At 40.1% G+C, this 17,386-nt stretch overlaps 1 protein-coding gene across 9 annotated transcripts in view; it reads right to left on the reverse strand.

Moving 5' to 3' along the window:
* ABCA4 (ATP binding cassette subfamily A member 4) overlaps window positions 1–17,386 on the reverse strand; it is a 78,485-nt gene that overhangs the window by 49,783 nt on the left and 11,316 nt on the right. For 8 of the 9 annotated variants that reach the window (XM_035333873.1, XM_035333872.1, XM_035333870.1 and 5 more), the window contains 7 exons: window positions 14,846–14,973; window positions 9,188–9,385; window positions 5,605–5,694; window positions 4,981–5,218; window positions 3,627–3,766; window positions 2,340–2,456; window positions 1,363–1,560 (listed from right to left, as the gene is read on the reverse strand). In XM_035333873.1, coding sequence (XP_035189764.1) covers window positions 1,363–1,560; window positions 2,340–2,456; window positions 3,627–3,766; window positions 4,981–5,218; window positions 5,605–5,694; window positions 9,188–9,385; window positions 14,846–14,973 — 1,109 coding nt within the window. Of the gene's footprint in view, window positions 1–1,362; window positions 1,561–2,339; window positions 2,457–3,626; window positions 3,767–4,980; window positions 5,219–5,604; window positions 5,695–9,187; window positions 9,386–9,580; window positions 9,684–14,845; window positions 14,974–17,386 lie in introns of those variants that run through there. The other variant, XM_035333877.1, reaches the window with a different exon arrangement.

A 17,386-nucleotide genomic window follows, 5' to 3' on the forward strand; every position in this document is an offset into this window, starting at 1 on the left:
ACCATATCCCTAAGCTCTACATCTAAATGTCTTTTAAAGACCTCCAGGGATGGTGACTCAACCACTTCCCTGGGCAGCCCACTCCAATGCGAAACAACCCTTCCAGTAAAGAAGTTCTTCCTAATATCCAACCGAAACCTCCCCTGGCACAACTTTAGCCCATTTCCCCTCCTCCTGTCACCAGGCACGTGGGAGAATAGACCAACCCCCACCTCGCTACAGCCTCCTTACAGGTACCTGTAGAGTGCAATAAGGTCGCCCCTGAGCCTCCTCTTCTCCAGGCTGAACAACCCCAGCTCCCTCAGCTGCTCCTCATAAGACTTCTCCAGACTCCTCACCAGCCTCATTGCCCTTCTCTGGACTCGCTCAAGCACCTCCATGTCCTTCTTGTAGTGAGGGGCCCAAAACCGAACGCAGTACTTGAGGTGCGGCCTCACCAGAGCCGAGTACAGGGGGACAATCACTTCCCTGGACCTGCTGGCCACGCTGTTTCTTATACAAGCCAGGATGCTGCTGGCCTTCTTGGCCGCCTGAGCACACTGCTGGCTCATATTCAGCCGACTATCAACCACTACTCCCAGGTCCTTCTCTGCCAGGCAGCTTTCTAACCACACATCTCCCAGCCTGTAGCTCTGTTTGGGGTTGTTGGGCCCCAGGTGCAGGACCCGGCACTTGGCCTTGTTGAACTTCATACTGTTGGCCTCGGCCCATCGGTCCAGCCTCTCCAGATCCTCCTGCAGAGCCTTCCTACCCTCGAGCAGATCGACACACACACCTAACTTGGTGTCATCTGCAAACCTCCTGAGGGTGCACTCAATCCCCTCATGCAGATCATCGATAAAGATAGTAAAGAGAACTGGCCCCAGTACTGAGCCCTGGGGGATGCCACTAGTGACCGGCCTCCAACTGGATTTAACTCCATTCACCATGACTCTTTGGGCCTGGCTACCCAGCCAGTTTTTAACCCAATGAAGCATACGCCAGTCCAAGCCATGAGCAGCCAGTTTCTTGAGGAGAATGCTGTGGGAAACAGTGTCAAAAGCCTTACTGAAGTCAAGGCAGACCACATCCACAGCCTTTCCTTTGTCCACCCAGTGTGTCACTTTGTCATAAAAGGAGATGAGGTTAGTAAAGCAGGACCTGCCCGTCATAAACCCATGCAGACTGGGCCTGATCGCTTGGTCGCCCTGCAAATGTTGCGTGATGACTCTCAAGATGTTAGTATTGAGATGAAATTTGAAAAAAATGAAGATGCCTTATACTTTTAACTTTCTTGCCTGTTGCCACAGACCCTACCTACTGCCTACTGTGCTTCAGGATATTCTCTAGAATGATTCCCAGCAGTGGAAGGGCTGACCTTACCTCCAGATACTGATTGAGCAAATGCAGAGCTTGGTCTACAACACTGAAGATGTTCCGCCAGTCAAAGTCCACCATTCCCTTTTCCCTGGTCCCCGGAGACCCATTGTGGAGAAAGTTGATAATGTGTTCAGCAGTTAAGCCTTCAGCACCCATCCGTCTGTTCAAGAAGTCCCTCACTGTGGGATGCTTCAAAGAGTCCTGTGGAAATACATCAGAACAGCTTCACTACAATTATTCTCTTCACATGCCTTGTTTTAGCCAGAAAGGTTTCCATTTCCACAGCTCTTTCTGAGCTACGAAGCAGTACAAACGGGTATGTTAAGGAAGGAATTTTATAGATGGGTGATGGCACAGCTGAACAGGAGGTGAGAATTGAAGATTAAATGAAAAGAAATTTATCCTTGACTATTTATTGCATATTTTTTCACATAAGCAAGAGGATAAATGTAATAAATGTCTAATTTAAAAGAAATAAGTTGGAAAAACAAATGTTATCTCCAGTATGGACTTCTATAAAAACTCCAACTACAAACAATACTTGTATCCAGAGTCAGACATAAGGGAAGAGGAACTAAGTAATTTCCTAAGTCAATAAATTGCTGGGTTCAGAAAAAAAAACATGGTTCTACTGCCTTCTTTGTCTATGTAGAACCCTAGAAAATCAAGTTGGTTCTTCTGCTGTTCTTGCAGGACATTTTGCAGAGGCCAAGTGGCGACTGCTGTCTTTATTAAGAAATCATTAGCAGACTGGAGAGAGTGTCTAGATCTGAGGTTCTGTCACAAACTCTCTGAAATGCATATAAGACTATCCTTCAAAACAAGCTCAGTAACCAGTCCAACAACTTTAAAGGCTACAAATTCCTTGCTGCAAAGGCTGTGCTTCCAGCCAAACCTTCAAAAATAATTAGCTTCTTAATTAAAGTATAGGATGGTGAAAGGCCGCTCTTACTGAGGCTCTCTGCTAGGTTATAACATACACGGATCATATTCATTTGCAGGCTGTTTTGAAAGAAGTACCACAACTGAGGTCCTACTTCTTCCCAAGCTTTGGTCAACAGTCTGAGGCGTTCAAGTTCCTCAAAAGTGGTGTTTGCCTGGGGAACAAAACAACCGGAAAGAACGTTTAGAATGCTAGAGAGACAAACGCACAGAATTTATAATCCAAGCATTCAGTGACAGTGAAACGTGTAACATGGATGTTGTAGTTTTTACCTTCAGTACTTAATAAACTTGCTTAAATGCCAGAACTATTAATATTCCTCAAAAAAGAAACTCTTAAAATCCAACTGGGATCAAAGTCATTTTGGATAAAATTCTTTCATTTGTGTAATGAGAAAAACAAGAGCCCACATTAGCCCCAGTTAACTTCAATTCATTTAACTACTCAGGTTTTAGGTAGAATGATTTCCTCCTCTCTTCTTTCCCTTGATTATTTCCTTCCACTGACTGTAGATGAAGCCTGCCCTAAAGAATGCCTAAAGTTGGGTGAAATGAATCTAAGCAGTTAAATCAAACTCACATATGACCTGGGTTTTACCTACCTTAACACTGTCCATTCACTTACTCTCAACATCTAGTCTCAAGACAGTTCAATAGAGTTCATTTCCAGAAAGGAAGATGAAACTGCAATTGAACACTGAGAAAGTGTTTTCAGGCCAAGAAGTTTTCAGAGAACCCCAAGCAACTTTTTGGCATTTTGTCTCTTTTCTGGCTTTCTTTCCTTTGCACCACATATGCAACAGTTTTGAGATAGTGTATAAGATGTCATATTTCTGCTATTATTTCAGCATCCTAATTCATGAAGTCAAAAATATTTATTCTTTCAATGTATGTATTACTAAACCACAATGTTGCTATTGGTTTGTAATCTCTCAGTGTCAGGTCTCCATGACTCTATCCAAACCTCATAGCAGCACCATTAAAATTCTTCCTGGCACAGAGCTGCTAATGTTCCTACGTCTGTAAAATATGTATGAACATTCCTATTTTTGCTAGTGTAAATGTGGGAACATGCCAACAAAAATGCTACTTGAGCTAGAAAAAGCTTGTAGTGTGGACCAAGGCGGGATGAATTAGTGAAGATCTGTCTCCTGTTTCTGTAAATGAAGACCAACTATCCCTCCTCTGATGATCACCAGAGCAGGACTTCTAATGAGAAAATCTGATCAGTTTGACAAAGGTGGGTTGATGTTTTTCAAAGGATGTTTCTTAGAATGCATTTTTTTTTTCAGAAATACACGCATTTATATTTCAGAATTTCTTACGTTTTTTAGGATTTGCCGTACAGATGGTGAATCAGGAGCAAAGAGAATTTTTCCCATCAGCAGGGGCTTTGCAGCACTCCAGGCTATTTTGGTTAAAGGGTTTGATTCCAAATTCTGGATCAATGCGTTACAAAAGGGTGCTAAAGACAGAAAGACAGATAAATCCTTAAGTAACCCTCCTTAAATCTTACCACACGTAACATCCTGCAGGGCTTTTTACTAATGACATGGACCATTTAAAGCATTTTCAGTCTGAATGGGTTAAGCACATTTTGCAACGTAGAAGTATGTCTGAAAAGATGGAAAAGGCTGTAGTAGATTTTAGAGTTCAAACTCTCTGGAAGGGTTGAGAACTTGATTCTGCAATAACTTAGAACTAAGCATTTCAATGTAAGCATTTCTATCTTACCATGGATTAATTAGTTGTAAAGTATTCAACTATTTTGTTCCCTGGATAAAGAAAGGGGAGTACCGGGCCTTCTCCAGGTCTCCTGGAGGTTCAGACATACGTAGAGCCAAGTACAACACAAAAAGTGAAATTTACGATTCCCTTCACAGGCAAAGTGCTCACCCGTACTCCGTAAGCACACAAATATACCCATCATGGCAGAAGGGACAGACAAATCTAGTATCAGCTATGATAAGAATGTTAGCATTAAAAAAATTGCTGATGGTCTCAATGTAGAGAAAAACTAAACAGCAAATAAAAAGGACATAATAAGGATATAAAATAGCGAATGGTAGAAAAGAAAAACATTTCTCTTACAATAGCAAGAAGGTAAGTGAAGAAATCAAAGCAAAAACATTTTAAAGTTATAAATGGAGTTAATTTCTATGTAAGATTTAATTAACCTGTAGAACATTATTGCAACAAAATATATGTACTTTTAGGCAGGAAAAGAAAACCAGCCACCATACATCACATTAAGTGTTATTTAAAAGGAGAGTTTAAAGATTACTCCAGGCCAACAATCAAGAGATTTCCAAATAAATTTGTCTTGGAGATAAGTAAACCGAGGAATGATGCACCATAGTTTCCCGAACCTTTTTCAGAAGTACCTAGTTCGTCCTGATATCAGTAGCATATATTAGAAAATAAGGCAGTGGGAGTGTTTTAATTATGATGATGATGCTTATGCCTTCATATTGAAAGTTAATGTGTGTTCCTGTCAGTTCTCAATTCCTGATGTTCTTTGCTTTCGGTTAAAAAGTACATTTGAGCAAAACTATTTCACCTGTCCCTAATTTCCCAAATTAACCACTTTAAAATGTTACTCTATAAAAGCCATGGTGGTATTCTAACATAAGCTTCACTTGTCTACACTCTCTGTCACAGTTTGATGGAAAAACTTACTGGTTGTATTATCATAAAGATAACTGGATTTCTTTGTAGAGTCAATCCCCAGGAAAGCCTTGTAGTTGTTATCTTCATACCAGTTGAATGAAAGCACTCTGGATCCACCTCCTTCTGGGTAGCCACAGAAAAGATCAGACATGGAGCTCACCAAGTGGCCTAAGGATTCAGTTCTTCCATCTTGTACAAATGATTGTAAAACCCTGAAAAGGTCCTGAACGCTTGGCTTCCTGGCTAGCTGCAGTAAAACAAGACTTCTTTGTTAATTGCAGCCCTCAAAAGAAGAAAGTATCTGGAGAGGTCTCTAGTAGTGCACAGACTAGTACAGTCTAGATGCAGTTAGAACCTCATCCTTTTATCTCCTCTCTGCTGGTCACAGGCACAATTTTCAGTTCTTGTTCTCTCATGTTTGTTCTGAAGAAATCAAATGCTTCATAATTGCCAATGCTTGTGCCCACATTTATTTTGTAATGAGAGAATAATGAATTTCTAAGGATTGAGCTCTTCCCAAACAATTCTATTTTCTTTCTAATAAAGCAGATAATAGGAAATAAAAAGAACAAAATGGACAAGGAACTACAAACTATTCAGAAAAGTGATGCCATCTATTAGCAGACCACTTACCTTTTGTGCTGCTTGGGAGATATTAGACAGCACCCTTCCCCAAGACCTCAGATCAACACCTGGTGAGTTTCTGTCCAACACAGTGGGAAGCTGTGAACACATCAGAAAATACAGATGAGTTTTGGATAGTTTCTGCATGACAACAGCTTATATAGTGAGAAGAAAATCCAAACAGCATCTCTTCAGTTCAAATGCTTTGAATTATTTGTAACACTGTCTTGTGAGATTTGTGGGACCACAAACCCATAACCCAAGTGTAGACTCTCACAGCAGCCTGAGTAAGTTGTCTTACTAATATGAGGCTGAAACAGTCACAGGCCATTGAAAGTATAGCTTGGGATGTTTTGCTTATCTAAGCCCACGATACTGAAAGGTGCAAAAATATAGGAGCAATGCAGGAACTGGGATTTATGAGAAGCTGTTTCTCAGAGGCTATTCTTTCAGTGAGACGCAGAGACTCTTATTAACTTCTGAATTTAACAAGTGTTGTGATTCTTATTAACTTCTGAATTTAACAAGTGTTGTTGAAGCCTCTGCTTGCCATGCAGGTAAAATACCTGGTAGTACTTGTGAGATCTCCTGATTTTGGTGACTGGTTCTTAAGGTCTGTTAGATCTGCCAGAAACCAGATCTGCTTCTCCAGCCTCCTGGAGGCTGACCAAATGGCCTTTCTGCCAGAAGTTAACACTTTAGTTATCACTGGCTCTTGAAGAAACCAAAGGTGACACCATGGCATGCTGCCACTTACTACTTTGCTTGCATCATTGCATTCCTCTTTGTCAACTCTCTGAAGAATCATGCGTGCACTTGGTGTTAGCACTTTTTACAGGCATTTATTTCTCAAGTATTACAAAAAAAAAAAAAAAAAAAAAAAAAAAGCTGGATTTTTGAATAGCTAGACCATAATATTTATTAGATAAGCCTCTAAAAAGATTTCCCCAAGACTGTGCAGCTGTATACCCTGCTTATTCCCTGCCATTTCTTTCAGTCAGTTGGTAGTTAAAAAAGCAAAAGACAGAGCTGCACTATGTAGGCACCTGGAATCACAGCAGCAAGAGTTTTTATGGAAAGGTTATGTTTGCATGTTCTGATCTGTCACTTGCAGTAGAGGCAGGAAGTATACACAAGTACTGCTTCAAAATATACTTTTCCTTTCTCACTTGAAGGGAACCAGTTTCTGCACAGATTATACAGCATTCTTGGAGCACTTGTCCTAACATGGCCTTTTTGAAACTATGAGCATGATATTGTAAACAACACAAAATGAACCAGAGAAAGCCTGGGCTAAATATGGAATCAAGAACCTCTTTCCTGTAGCTAGAGGAAAAGAAGGAAAAATAGGGGCAAAGTTGCATGTGTTTTTTCCTAAGTATTATTTCTTGCAGGAGGCACTCTGTATGAGCCAGGTCCTTAAAAGGAATGTTCTAAAAGGACTGAGTTTGTACTCAAGTTAGTTCATGTTCACTAGGAGCACACAAAAGACAGGATCATCAGGGATTATATACAAACTACGCACACGTTTGACCTAAATATCAGAGCATTTAGTTAGGAATGTGGATTGACCCTTAGCATAGAGGGGAACAAAAGCTTTCTCCAAAATGTTTATCCAACTATTTTCACATTCACTAGAATTAAAGATAGTGTTGTAAAACAAACAAACAAACAAAAACAAAAACAAAACAAACAAAAAATCAACAACAAATGAACACTGAAGAGTTTCCTTCGGAAAACAGAAAGCCCAGTTCTGGAATCCACAGTCAGCTGCCGATCCTAAAATGAGGCCTACTCACAAAAGGAGCTCTGCAAAAATAAATTCTGGTACGTAGTTGGTTACAACTGTAGCCTGAGGACAACAAAGTACAGAGGGACTGACGGTGTAAGAGGGTAGAAAATAACCTGGGATCTTGAAGACATGAGGTATCATTTTGCTAGGAATCATGAAAAGGTAAACCCTCCCTCTTCAGCTAGGTACATATTAAAATCACTGGGAATTAGGCTGTGGATACCCCTTCCAACACACAGGCTTCTAATACTGAGGGGAAGTCTTGGCAGACAGACCTCGTAGGAAAAGACCAGACCACAAACCTGCATCTTTGACAATTCTGGTGTTTAGTTTCAGGTTTACGTTCCTATTTCTCACAGGTCTATTTTTGTTTAAACACAGACAACTGCTTCATCAAATCTCTTGTTTCCATTTTATTTGACATGGCAGCAAAACCATGGTATTAGCAGCTTAATCCTGAAGCTGGGCAGTGCAGCTTGCATATTTACAGGAAGTCCTTCAGTGCTGAAAACTCACCTGAGAAGTACTGTAGGACTCTCTTCTACTTCCAGCAAGCACCAGTTATATGAAAATATGTGTATATTTTTAGAAATGGAAAACAATCAGAAGCTTTCAGAAACTCACCACAGATTCTTATCAGGACTGGCAAAATCACACAGGCTCAATGAATGTCTGTCTGCCAATGCTAAAATCATCAAACAGTAATTTGGCTGGTGTGTCAGTTAAAGCTTCTGGCATCCTGTGTTCCCAGTTCTGAGTAACTCAAAGCTGAATTAAATCCATGTTAAATGAACTGTGATGTTTCCTGCTGTGGCAGGAAAGTCTGATCAATGCTTTCTAACTTCAGCAACTCCCCATACATGCTGCCTGTTGGATACAGCAAACTGTCAATGTGATGATCTCATGACATTTATTTACAAGGTGAAAAACAGCAAATTAAATTCAGTGTTGCAAAACGCAAAGTCACAAACATGGGGAAAAAACATCATCATCATACACAGTGAAGGGTTATCATCTGGAAAGAGACCTTGGAGTCTTTAGTTAGTTCTCTGAAAGCATCAGCTCCGTGTTCAGAAGACAAATGGAATATTAGAAAACACTAGGAAAATAACAGAGCAAGAACAAAAAATACCATTATGCCATCATATATCTATCTATCTATCTATCTATCTATCTATCTATCTATATCCATGGTACATGGAAATACTGAACTCTGGCTGCAGTAGCAGTTAATTCATGGCAAGGACACAGTAGAAATATGAGCAGCACAAAGAAGAGCAATGAAAATGAACAGAAGGAAGAGCTTCTGTAGAAAGAGTAATGAAAACCAGTACAACTTGTTTCAACAAACAAAAAGGCACATATGGGTATCCCAATTCAAGCTGCATCATGGCTTCGACTTTAGAGTAAAATCCCGCCATGCTGGATGGAGCAAATACAGGATGGGTTGTATGGGAGTATTTCAGATCTCTCAGCAAGGTTCAGATAGGTTTTCCTGAGCTCTGTTCTGTTACACAGACTAGGAAGGCCAGATTCCACAAACTTTTTAAAATTTTATTTGAATCTTTTAGTTCTCTTGTAAGTGAATTTCATCTGTTACCTTCCAAAGCATGCTCCAAACTGTCTAGTGGTCCTGCTGTTAGGTTAATAATTGTATATCCATAACTTCACATTTGTGGGGGAAAATAAACAAAGGCCTCTCGAAATACTGGTGATGCATCAGAAAGAAAATTCTTGAAGTACAATGAAATATCAGCCAAAAATGACCACATATGGCAAGATGATTGTGTTAATACTTACCAGCTGAAATAGCTTAAAGAAATCAACATTTGCATACAAGGCATCTTCCACTCTCTGTAGGCTTTCCTGGGAGAGGGCACACATGGCCTTGTGGACAGCAGGGAGACCTCTTCTGCTGCTGAAGATAATAAAGCGGTCCAGGAGCATCTGACTGCAAGCAATGTCCTTCAGAGTCAAGTTGGGTACACCATAGGCAAACTGCAACCAAAAATCATGTTTAATTATTATTATTATTGAACCTTCAAACCATGCAGGAACAACTGGAGATTTATCAACAACAGACATCATGGTATCAGCATCTGCTAATATTTTCCTGAATGGCAGGAAGATGTGGTCAGCTGAAGCACTAACTCTTCAATCACCTTCACTTGATGTTATGCTAGATCACCTCACCTTCAGACAGGTTTTTCTTCTCACTAGTGATTCTTCCTTCCATTGAAGAAGTTCTTATGAGTCTTCTTTGCTTTCTCTCTGTCATCTAAGCATGCCTGAGGCCATGCCATGCAAGCCATCCTTATGGTTAAGCTTTAACTTGTTTGAAAGTATTTTCCCAGGACCAATCAAATGTGCCACATCACTATAACTTTTGTTTCTCCTGGTTATAGTTTAGCTGTCAGCTGTTCTAACTGGAAAAAGACAATTCCAATTGCCTTTGCTCAAGCTTGATTTCCCTCACTATTTTATTTCAGTTATGATTCTTCCACTTCAGTGCTTCCCCACAGCCATTATTCATAGTCACTGTGCACAGGCATACAGCCAGGCTCAACAAAGCTACTTTACATTAAACCGCACCCAGCCTACTTATTTCAGCTTCTAATATAAATATGGAACAGAAAATAAAGTAGTTATCTTCAGCGTTTAACCAGTGAGAGCATATTAGTTTATAGTTGAAACCAGTGTAAATACAGAGTAACTCCAGAGAAATTGATGTATTTACCTAGGACTTGTATTGTCGTATTACTTTTGGAATACTTTTGGAAGTCTATGATTCAGTTCTACTTGCTTTACAATGGACAGAATACATGACAATAAAATAAAAAGTAGCACTGGAAATTGCTCAGAGGCTGTTCCCATCCTCTGTACATCTCTTTGCTGGTGCAAATTGCATGGAGAAAAGTTCACAATACCATAATGACTGTAAATGCCTACCACGTTTGAGACAAACACGGACATTCAGACAAATGAGAACTGTGCACTGACACTGTATTGTTAGGCTAGATGCCTTTTAAAAACTGCAAAGAAAAAGAAATTGACAAAATATGCATAAAATATAACTTTCTTTAGAAAAATTATCTGCTGAGTATTCCAGTCCTCAAGACATTTGGATCAAAACAAACATAGCAAGCCTACACCAGGTGCACATTTATTTCCTAAGTAAATTAACAAGGCTATCTAAGTGATTCTGAACATTATCAAAATTTTGTATCTGCCAGTCTCCTATAATTAGCAGCTGAGACTTGCTTCATGGTGCCTGTAAAGAGAAGTATTTAAAAACCTAGATGAATGAAATTAAAATAAAATCAATTTAGTTGCTTTGGAGAGTGAATTCAGGCTTCAGAAGTTATTCATTAAGTGCTTCAGATGTCAGAAGCTACCAGCAAGACTGCAAGGGTGACTGTGGAAAATCACGTGAAGAGAGGTCAACAAGAGCGTATTTTGTCTATCATGACTGTTCTGAATTTCAGCGTTTGGAGCTGATTTTTACAAAAAATACAGCTGAATTACACCCAGATTGTGTATAGGAACAATGATGCAAAAAAGGGATACGAAATTCTAGTAAAAGTATCTGACAGGTACAGTCCCTATCATCACTATGGATGTACCCACATATTGCCACAGTCTCTATTGTATTTGCACTGGGGAGTCCAAGAACAAGTAGAGTAACAAATCCTCAAAGAGTTCTAACATACAACACAACTTAAAAAACAGGACATACCTGAAAATTAAGCACACAGCAGTAATTAAACTAATTAACCCCTCAGTTTTCTCATCCTTTACACCATTGCTTGATCTTTGAGAATACACACAGTCTAAACCATCAGTCCAGGCAGCCTGGAAAGCACAGGCTTTCTCTTTGCAAGGGGCTGTTCTGCCTTAAGTGGCACAATAAGCACGTAAATGTATTCAGTAACAATGACAGTTTACTTACTAGATTATGAAATTTCAAAAATTAAATGACGAATTACCAGTGTGGCCTTAGCTAGTGCCTTTTCACTGTACAATTTCACCTATGGGGAATTTGCCAGTACAGATATTGCTGAGGAAGTGAGATTTGCTTTACAGCAAAATCAAAACTCACACTGAGAGTGACACAGAGACAGGGCACGTATGTTGCATTGCTAACACAAGTTAGTGTAAAGACAGAATGCAAGAGAGGAAATGCAACTGATGTCTCTTGCAAACTAAGATTTGAATCTGACTGACCTGCTGTCAGTGAAGGAACTTGCTTATGTGCTCAGCCACTACAGTTCTGGAGATGTGCATGTGCAAAGAGCCTTTTTTAGCTGCACATGCCTGACTTCACCATCCAGTGTGGGCTGTAATGCAACTGAGCTGCACAGGGAGGCAGCCTGGGAGCCTTGCTTTGACTTGTGAAATGAGAAAACTGTGACATTAACATCTTTGAGGAGGATTAAACACAGAAAAAAGGACAGGTTATTTACAAACTGTAACTGCATTTCAGGAATTTCCATGAACAGATGGCATTAGCAAAACAACAAACCTCCGCCCCTCCAATTTTTCCGGTAGGGTGGGCTGTTGCCAATCTTTCTTGAACTTCTTATTGTGTTTTAACATCAGTCTCTTACCCTTATCTTAGAATGACTCAAAAGAAGCAGGTCCTCAGAGGAAAACTTCAAGACTTTTTTTTTTTTTTTTTTTTTTTTTTTTTTTTTTTTTATTCAACGTGTCACTGTTTGGCTAAAGAAATTAAGTCCAAATTATTTTTCAGCTAGTTGCCTGTTTGATCAAGTTTAGCTCTCAGGTCTGTGTGTCATTTCCTGCACTCCCAGGCGGCTCAGACCTAGATCTGCAGCCAGCTGTTGGCAACAGTCAGGTTCTTGTAAACAAGCTGCTTTCAGGTCAATCAGCTCTATTCCATCACAGCCCGGGAGAGAGGATGTGCAGCAATATACAGGCAAACAGAGGGCAGAGCAGCAAGAAGAACTGGAGGTGAGCTGTTATGGTTAAGGCTACAGACAAACACAGATCTGTGTTCCAGTCATGGCCCTGCAATTTCTAGCTCAACCAACTAAAAGCAATTACTTAGGCTGGTCATGTCAATAAGGTCTATAGGAATTTTGTGCCTTATCCCGCACAGCAGAGCAAGAGTTCAATTCCCATTGAAAATAATTCTCTTACGTTTTTGAGAACTATGAAATCAGTTTTTCTACTTTGTTTGCTCTTGGAGGAAGCATTCATAGCACTTTCTTTCCTCATATCTGTAAACCAGCTCCTGTGAGAAGACCTCATACCCCTGCAATTACTGCTAACAAGAAAACTTCACAGAGGACAGAAAAAGTGGTATTTAATCCCAGGTCTCCTTCGGCTTCCTCTGAAGCTCATGTTCAAATCTTTTAACTCCCAGCATCAAAAGAACTACATCTCTTTCTACACCTGCACAGAGAATACACTAGAAAGACACCATTTCCAGCAGGTCTCAATCAGACTTTCAGTGATGGTGTTGAAAACACCACCAGTCCTGTATACACTAGCAGCCAAAGAGTTTTCAACAGTAGCTGAATGAAGGCCACTGGGGAGCTAACGCAGCCTAACACAGCAGCACACAGTCCTCTGTGTGCAGCAGACTTCTGACAAAGAGGGTAGGGAGAAAAAGGGAAAAAGCAAGCCCCAAAGGATCTCTATACAATTCTTCTTGTCATGAACAGCAAGGAAACTTTTTTTTTTTTTTTTTTTTTTTTTTTTTTTTTTGCCATTTCAACTGATACAGAGGTGTGAAGACAAGTAGGATGTATCAATTGACACTGCCTTTGCTATCATCTCGTGGTATTGCTTCATAACAAAGTGAGGAGAGGGGAGAACCTCCCCTGGTACTTATCAAGAATAGAGCAGATACGTCACCTGGCAATTAAGTCACTCCAGCTGGAACCTGTGGTGCGTAAAAGGAACTGAATGGAAATTCATTAATCTCCTCCCTCTTTCTGGCCATACACAGTTCTAGCATTTGTGTTTTATGTGGTGGTGAAAAAGAGGAATTGCAACTTTTAGTGTCAATTATTCAGTCGCTTCTACCCACACACTAACACAATGCAGAAATCGTTCCAGAGTTCTGATTCAGCAACATTCATCCATTAATACAGCATTCCCCTCAGCTCGCAGACACCAGTACATGCAGATGCACAAATAGCCTGGACTTGGCCAAACACAGTCTCCCACTTAGCTGCTTCAGGAGTGATTTGACCTGCAGCTTTCACTGTGAATTTTCAGAGCAGGTCTGTTATTCAGTTGGAATCTGAAAAATCAGGGCTACTTTCCCACTCCCACCTATTCACATGAGACAGTGCTATAAGGCCAACATATTACTTTGCTGATGTTGGGGCAAAGAATTTAAATGATAAATCAAGAACCTGAAAATAGTTCTCTGCTGGTATTCAGCAGGGTTGCTGTTCCAAAAAGACGCACAGCTGTGTGGTGGTTTTACCGGCTAGGCAGTTGAACACCACAACCGCTCTCTCACTCCCCCTCCTCAGATGAGGAGGGGAAGAAGTAAAGGAAAGAACAACTCACGGGTTGAGATAAGGATAATTTAATTAAAGAGGAAAAAAAATATTATTAAGGAAATATTATTATTAATTAAACAATTCAACTAAAGGGAAAAAAGAGAAAGGGGAAGAGGGAGGGGGAAAGGGAATAACTAAACAAAACAAGTAAAGGCTATGTGGAAGTGCAGAGGAAAGAAATTACTCTCTACTTCCCACAAATGAGCGATGCTTGACCACGTCCTTGAAGCAGGGCCTCAACGCATGTAGCCAGTGTTCGGGAGGAGGACAGACGTTTCCCCGAGAGCCCACCCCTCCACTCTTCTTCCTTTTTCCACCTTTTATTGCTGAGTGTGACATCATATGGTATGGAATATCCCTTTGGTTGGTTTACGTCAGCTGCCCTGCTGATGTTTCTTTCTCACTTTTTGCCCAAACTCCAGGAGGGTCAGAGAGAGCCCTGATGCTGTGCCACCACTTCTCAGCAGCAGACACAACACTGGTGTGATACCACTGCTGTTCTAGCTACAAGTGCAGAGCGCAGCACTGTATGGGCTGCTGCAGGGAAAGTTAACATCCCAGCCAGACCCAGTACAAGCTGCCTTATGATTTTGAGCCAAGTCTTTAATCATGAGGACAGATGCATTGCTTGGCAGTATCATTTTTGATGTTTGTTTTGTAGTTCACGAGCAACACAGCATCAAACCAAACACCTCTATTTAATACATATTCAAAACATTATTATTATTATTATTTTAAGACAAAACAAACACCTCTTCTTCCAAATTCACAAAAACATCAAGGTGGATATAATGCATGTAACCTCTAAGGCAACAGAAATTCTGGGCACAAGGTCCCCACGGAAGCTACTTTGCATATACAACTCAAGGGATTGTGTTCCGCACAGATAACAGTTTGGTAGCTTTTACACTCTACCCACCTGTTCAGGGCGCACTTGAGCATTAATAAGCTGGAAAACAACAACATCTGGGAGACCAGCATCTTCCAGCAAGAAGGAAGTGAGAGTCTCCCCATCTTTCAAAATGTCTAGAATTCGTATTCCTCTTCCTGGGTGAAGAAAGGAGTATGGGGATCAGTGAAATGCTAGACAAAGGAGGGTAAGGAACATCTCAAATACTGGCTTAAAACAGCAAAAACTATGCGCTTTGACTCACATGCTTAGTAGTGACTAATGGGGTCCAAAACTATTTTTGAAATTCAACATGATTTTAATCTTTTGCTGGGGAATGATCATGAGAAAATGACAACTGTTCTGACTCTGCATATCTTATCTGTCTAAGATCCTTCTGAGTAGGACTTGAGCAATGAGAATATTCAAAGCATCCCTGATGGCATTTGAAAGTATCTGATTTTTTTTTTTTCCTGAGGTGATGATTTATTTTAAATGTTTGGACTTAAGTATGCTACTGCTGTTAGAACGAGGGTCCTTTCTGCTGCGTCTTGTGTGAATAACTTTGGCCAACCCTTTACACTTATACTAATTTATTGCTTGCTCTTGATAACCTTAGCTATTTAATCTGATTCTATAGTTTTTGCATTTAGCCTATCAGCATGAATTTTGCCTCAGCATGGTCCAAGTGAAGGCTTGGAAAGTGAAATGTCTCCTGTCTGTTAAATACTACAGCCTTAATTAAAGGTAGTTCACCAAGCACCATCAGACTTATGCAAAGAATGTTTGAAAAGCAGTAGCTCCTGCAGCCTTTAGAACAGGAATTTGAGACTGATAGGAGCAACATATATCACATTGACATGGGGAATGCAGCTTTGGACATCTCCACATAAACACGCACTCATTTCCTGCTGAATGTCTCTGTTCGTGCAAGTTATGCAGAATCTTATTAAAGACCAACAACTAACTTTTACATTCTCATCTGCATTAAGCTAACTCTGCCCTGGGCTGCAGGGGCTGAGAAGAACTTCTGCAATTGCTCCTCCATGTATTTGTTTCAGCAGTAGACACTGAAACAACTCCAGGTGCCTGTTGCTTGTATTTTCACTGACGCCCTTCCTGGCACCCAGGCACAGTGGAGGAGGAACACATATTGTCAAATGCAAGGGGGGAGTGGGACAAGGAAGGAGGACTCAAGAGGTGAATCTGGTTTAAGAAACTGGGAGGAGAAGCAGCTTTAATTCTAGCATTTGGTAATTTGCTCAGCTTTGCAGCCCTGGTATTCTGTTAAGGTTGTTTCATACAGGCAATAGTAGTAAGTTCCACACATGCAGACCTTATATAATTAATTCAACAGAATCTTTTTCTGCATAGATGAAAGTGGCAATTCACATTTCTTGACTTAATCTCCAGGACTGATTTCGTGACTTTGCTTTATGAAACAGGAGATTCCAAAAATCTTTTTTTTTTTAACAAAACATATTACAAAATAACAGATTCTGAAACAGCATTAGCATTATATTTCACAGGAGTTGGGAGCAACGTGCTCTATTTCCCAGCTGGTAAGTGAAGTTGATACAGGATACAAAGGCAACTTCTCAAACCATGGGGTGTTGTCCCTGAGCAATATACTACAAACGCACTGCACTTTATGTTTTTCCTCTTCCCTATACAGGTGGGTTTGGCTTCTATAGCTGTGTAAGAAACACATCTCAGATTATACTCAGATTTTTGTTGTTTGCATTTTGATCTTCCCACTGTTATTTATAACGAAACACCCTTTATTACTTCTACTTAGAAACCTCTGATGCGATAGTGGAGCATGTGTATCTGATGGTTTACACACATCTTATTAAAATATATGCTGGGTGACAATATTTCATTTTAATGAGAATACTATTCCTGTGGCAAAAGGATTTGAGAATGGGACAGATCAATTCCCAAAGTCATTCCATTTTTGTGCCATTAGTTTTAGGAGTATCTTTTCAAATTACGTATTTAAAGCCCTAATATTAAATTAAGAAAATGATTGTTGATCCATCCCCTATATTTTCCAAGGATAGTGTTTTGAGTTTGGCACATGACTTTGCATAAAATTAATGGAGTTTATAAGCAAACAGAATTGCAAGTTGTATAAGTTTGCAATACCTAATCTCTCTAAACACATAATCAAAACAGGAACAAAGTGTTTCTTTCCTCACTGTTCCAAACCTATTTCAGCTAATACTTGAAATAAAAATCTCTCTAAGCTCTTCTCTGGGTTATACCCTTCATATTTATTCAGGCATGTTCCTAGCTTTTCATTCCTCTGCATCTTCCAGTGATGCTTTCTTACTGCTGTTGCCTCTACTGTAGTAACAATTAATGAAATCTCTTCATCCACGTGTTTCACTTTGGGTGGTGATGTCTCCTTGTTTTTGTGGTTTGAGTTTTGTCTACTGTTATTTAAGGAACCTGTTTGCAGAATGAATCTGAATGCCTCTCTCCTCTCTCAAATGAAAGCTGTTTGTTACACCTTCTGTTAATGAATTTTAGGTTACCCTCTCTAACAATAAGCAGAGTAACAGCCAG

The sequence above is a fragment of the Oxyura jamaicensis genome, chromosome 8 (genome assembly GCF_011077185.1).
Source record: "Oxyura jamaicensis isolate SHBP4307 breed ruddy duck chromosome 8, BPBGC_Ojam_1.0, whole genome shotgun sequence".
NCBI classification, from domain to species: domain Eukaryota; kingdom Metazoa; phylum Chordata; class Aves; order Anseriformes; family Anatidae; genus Oxyura; species Oxyura jamaicensis.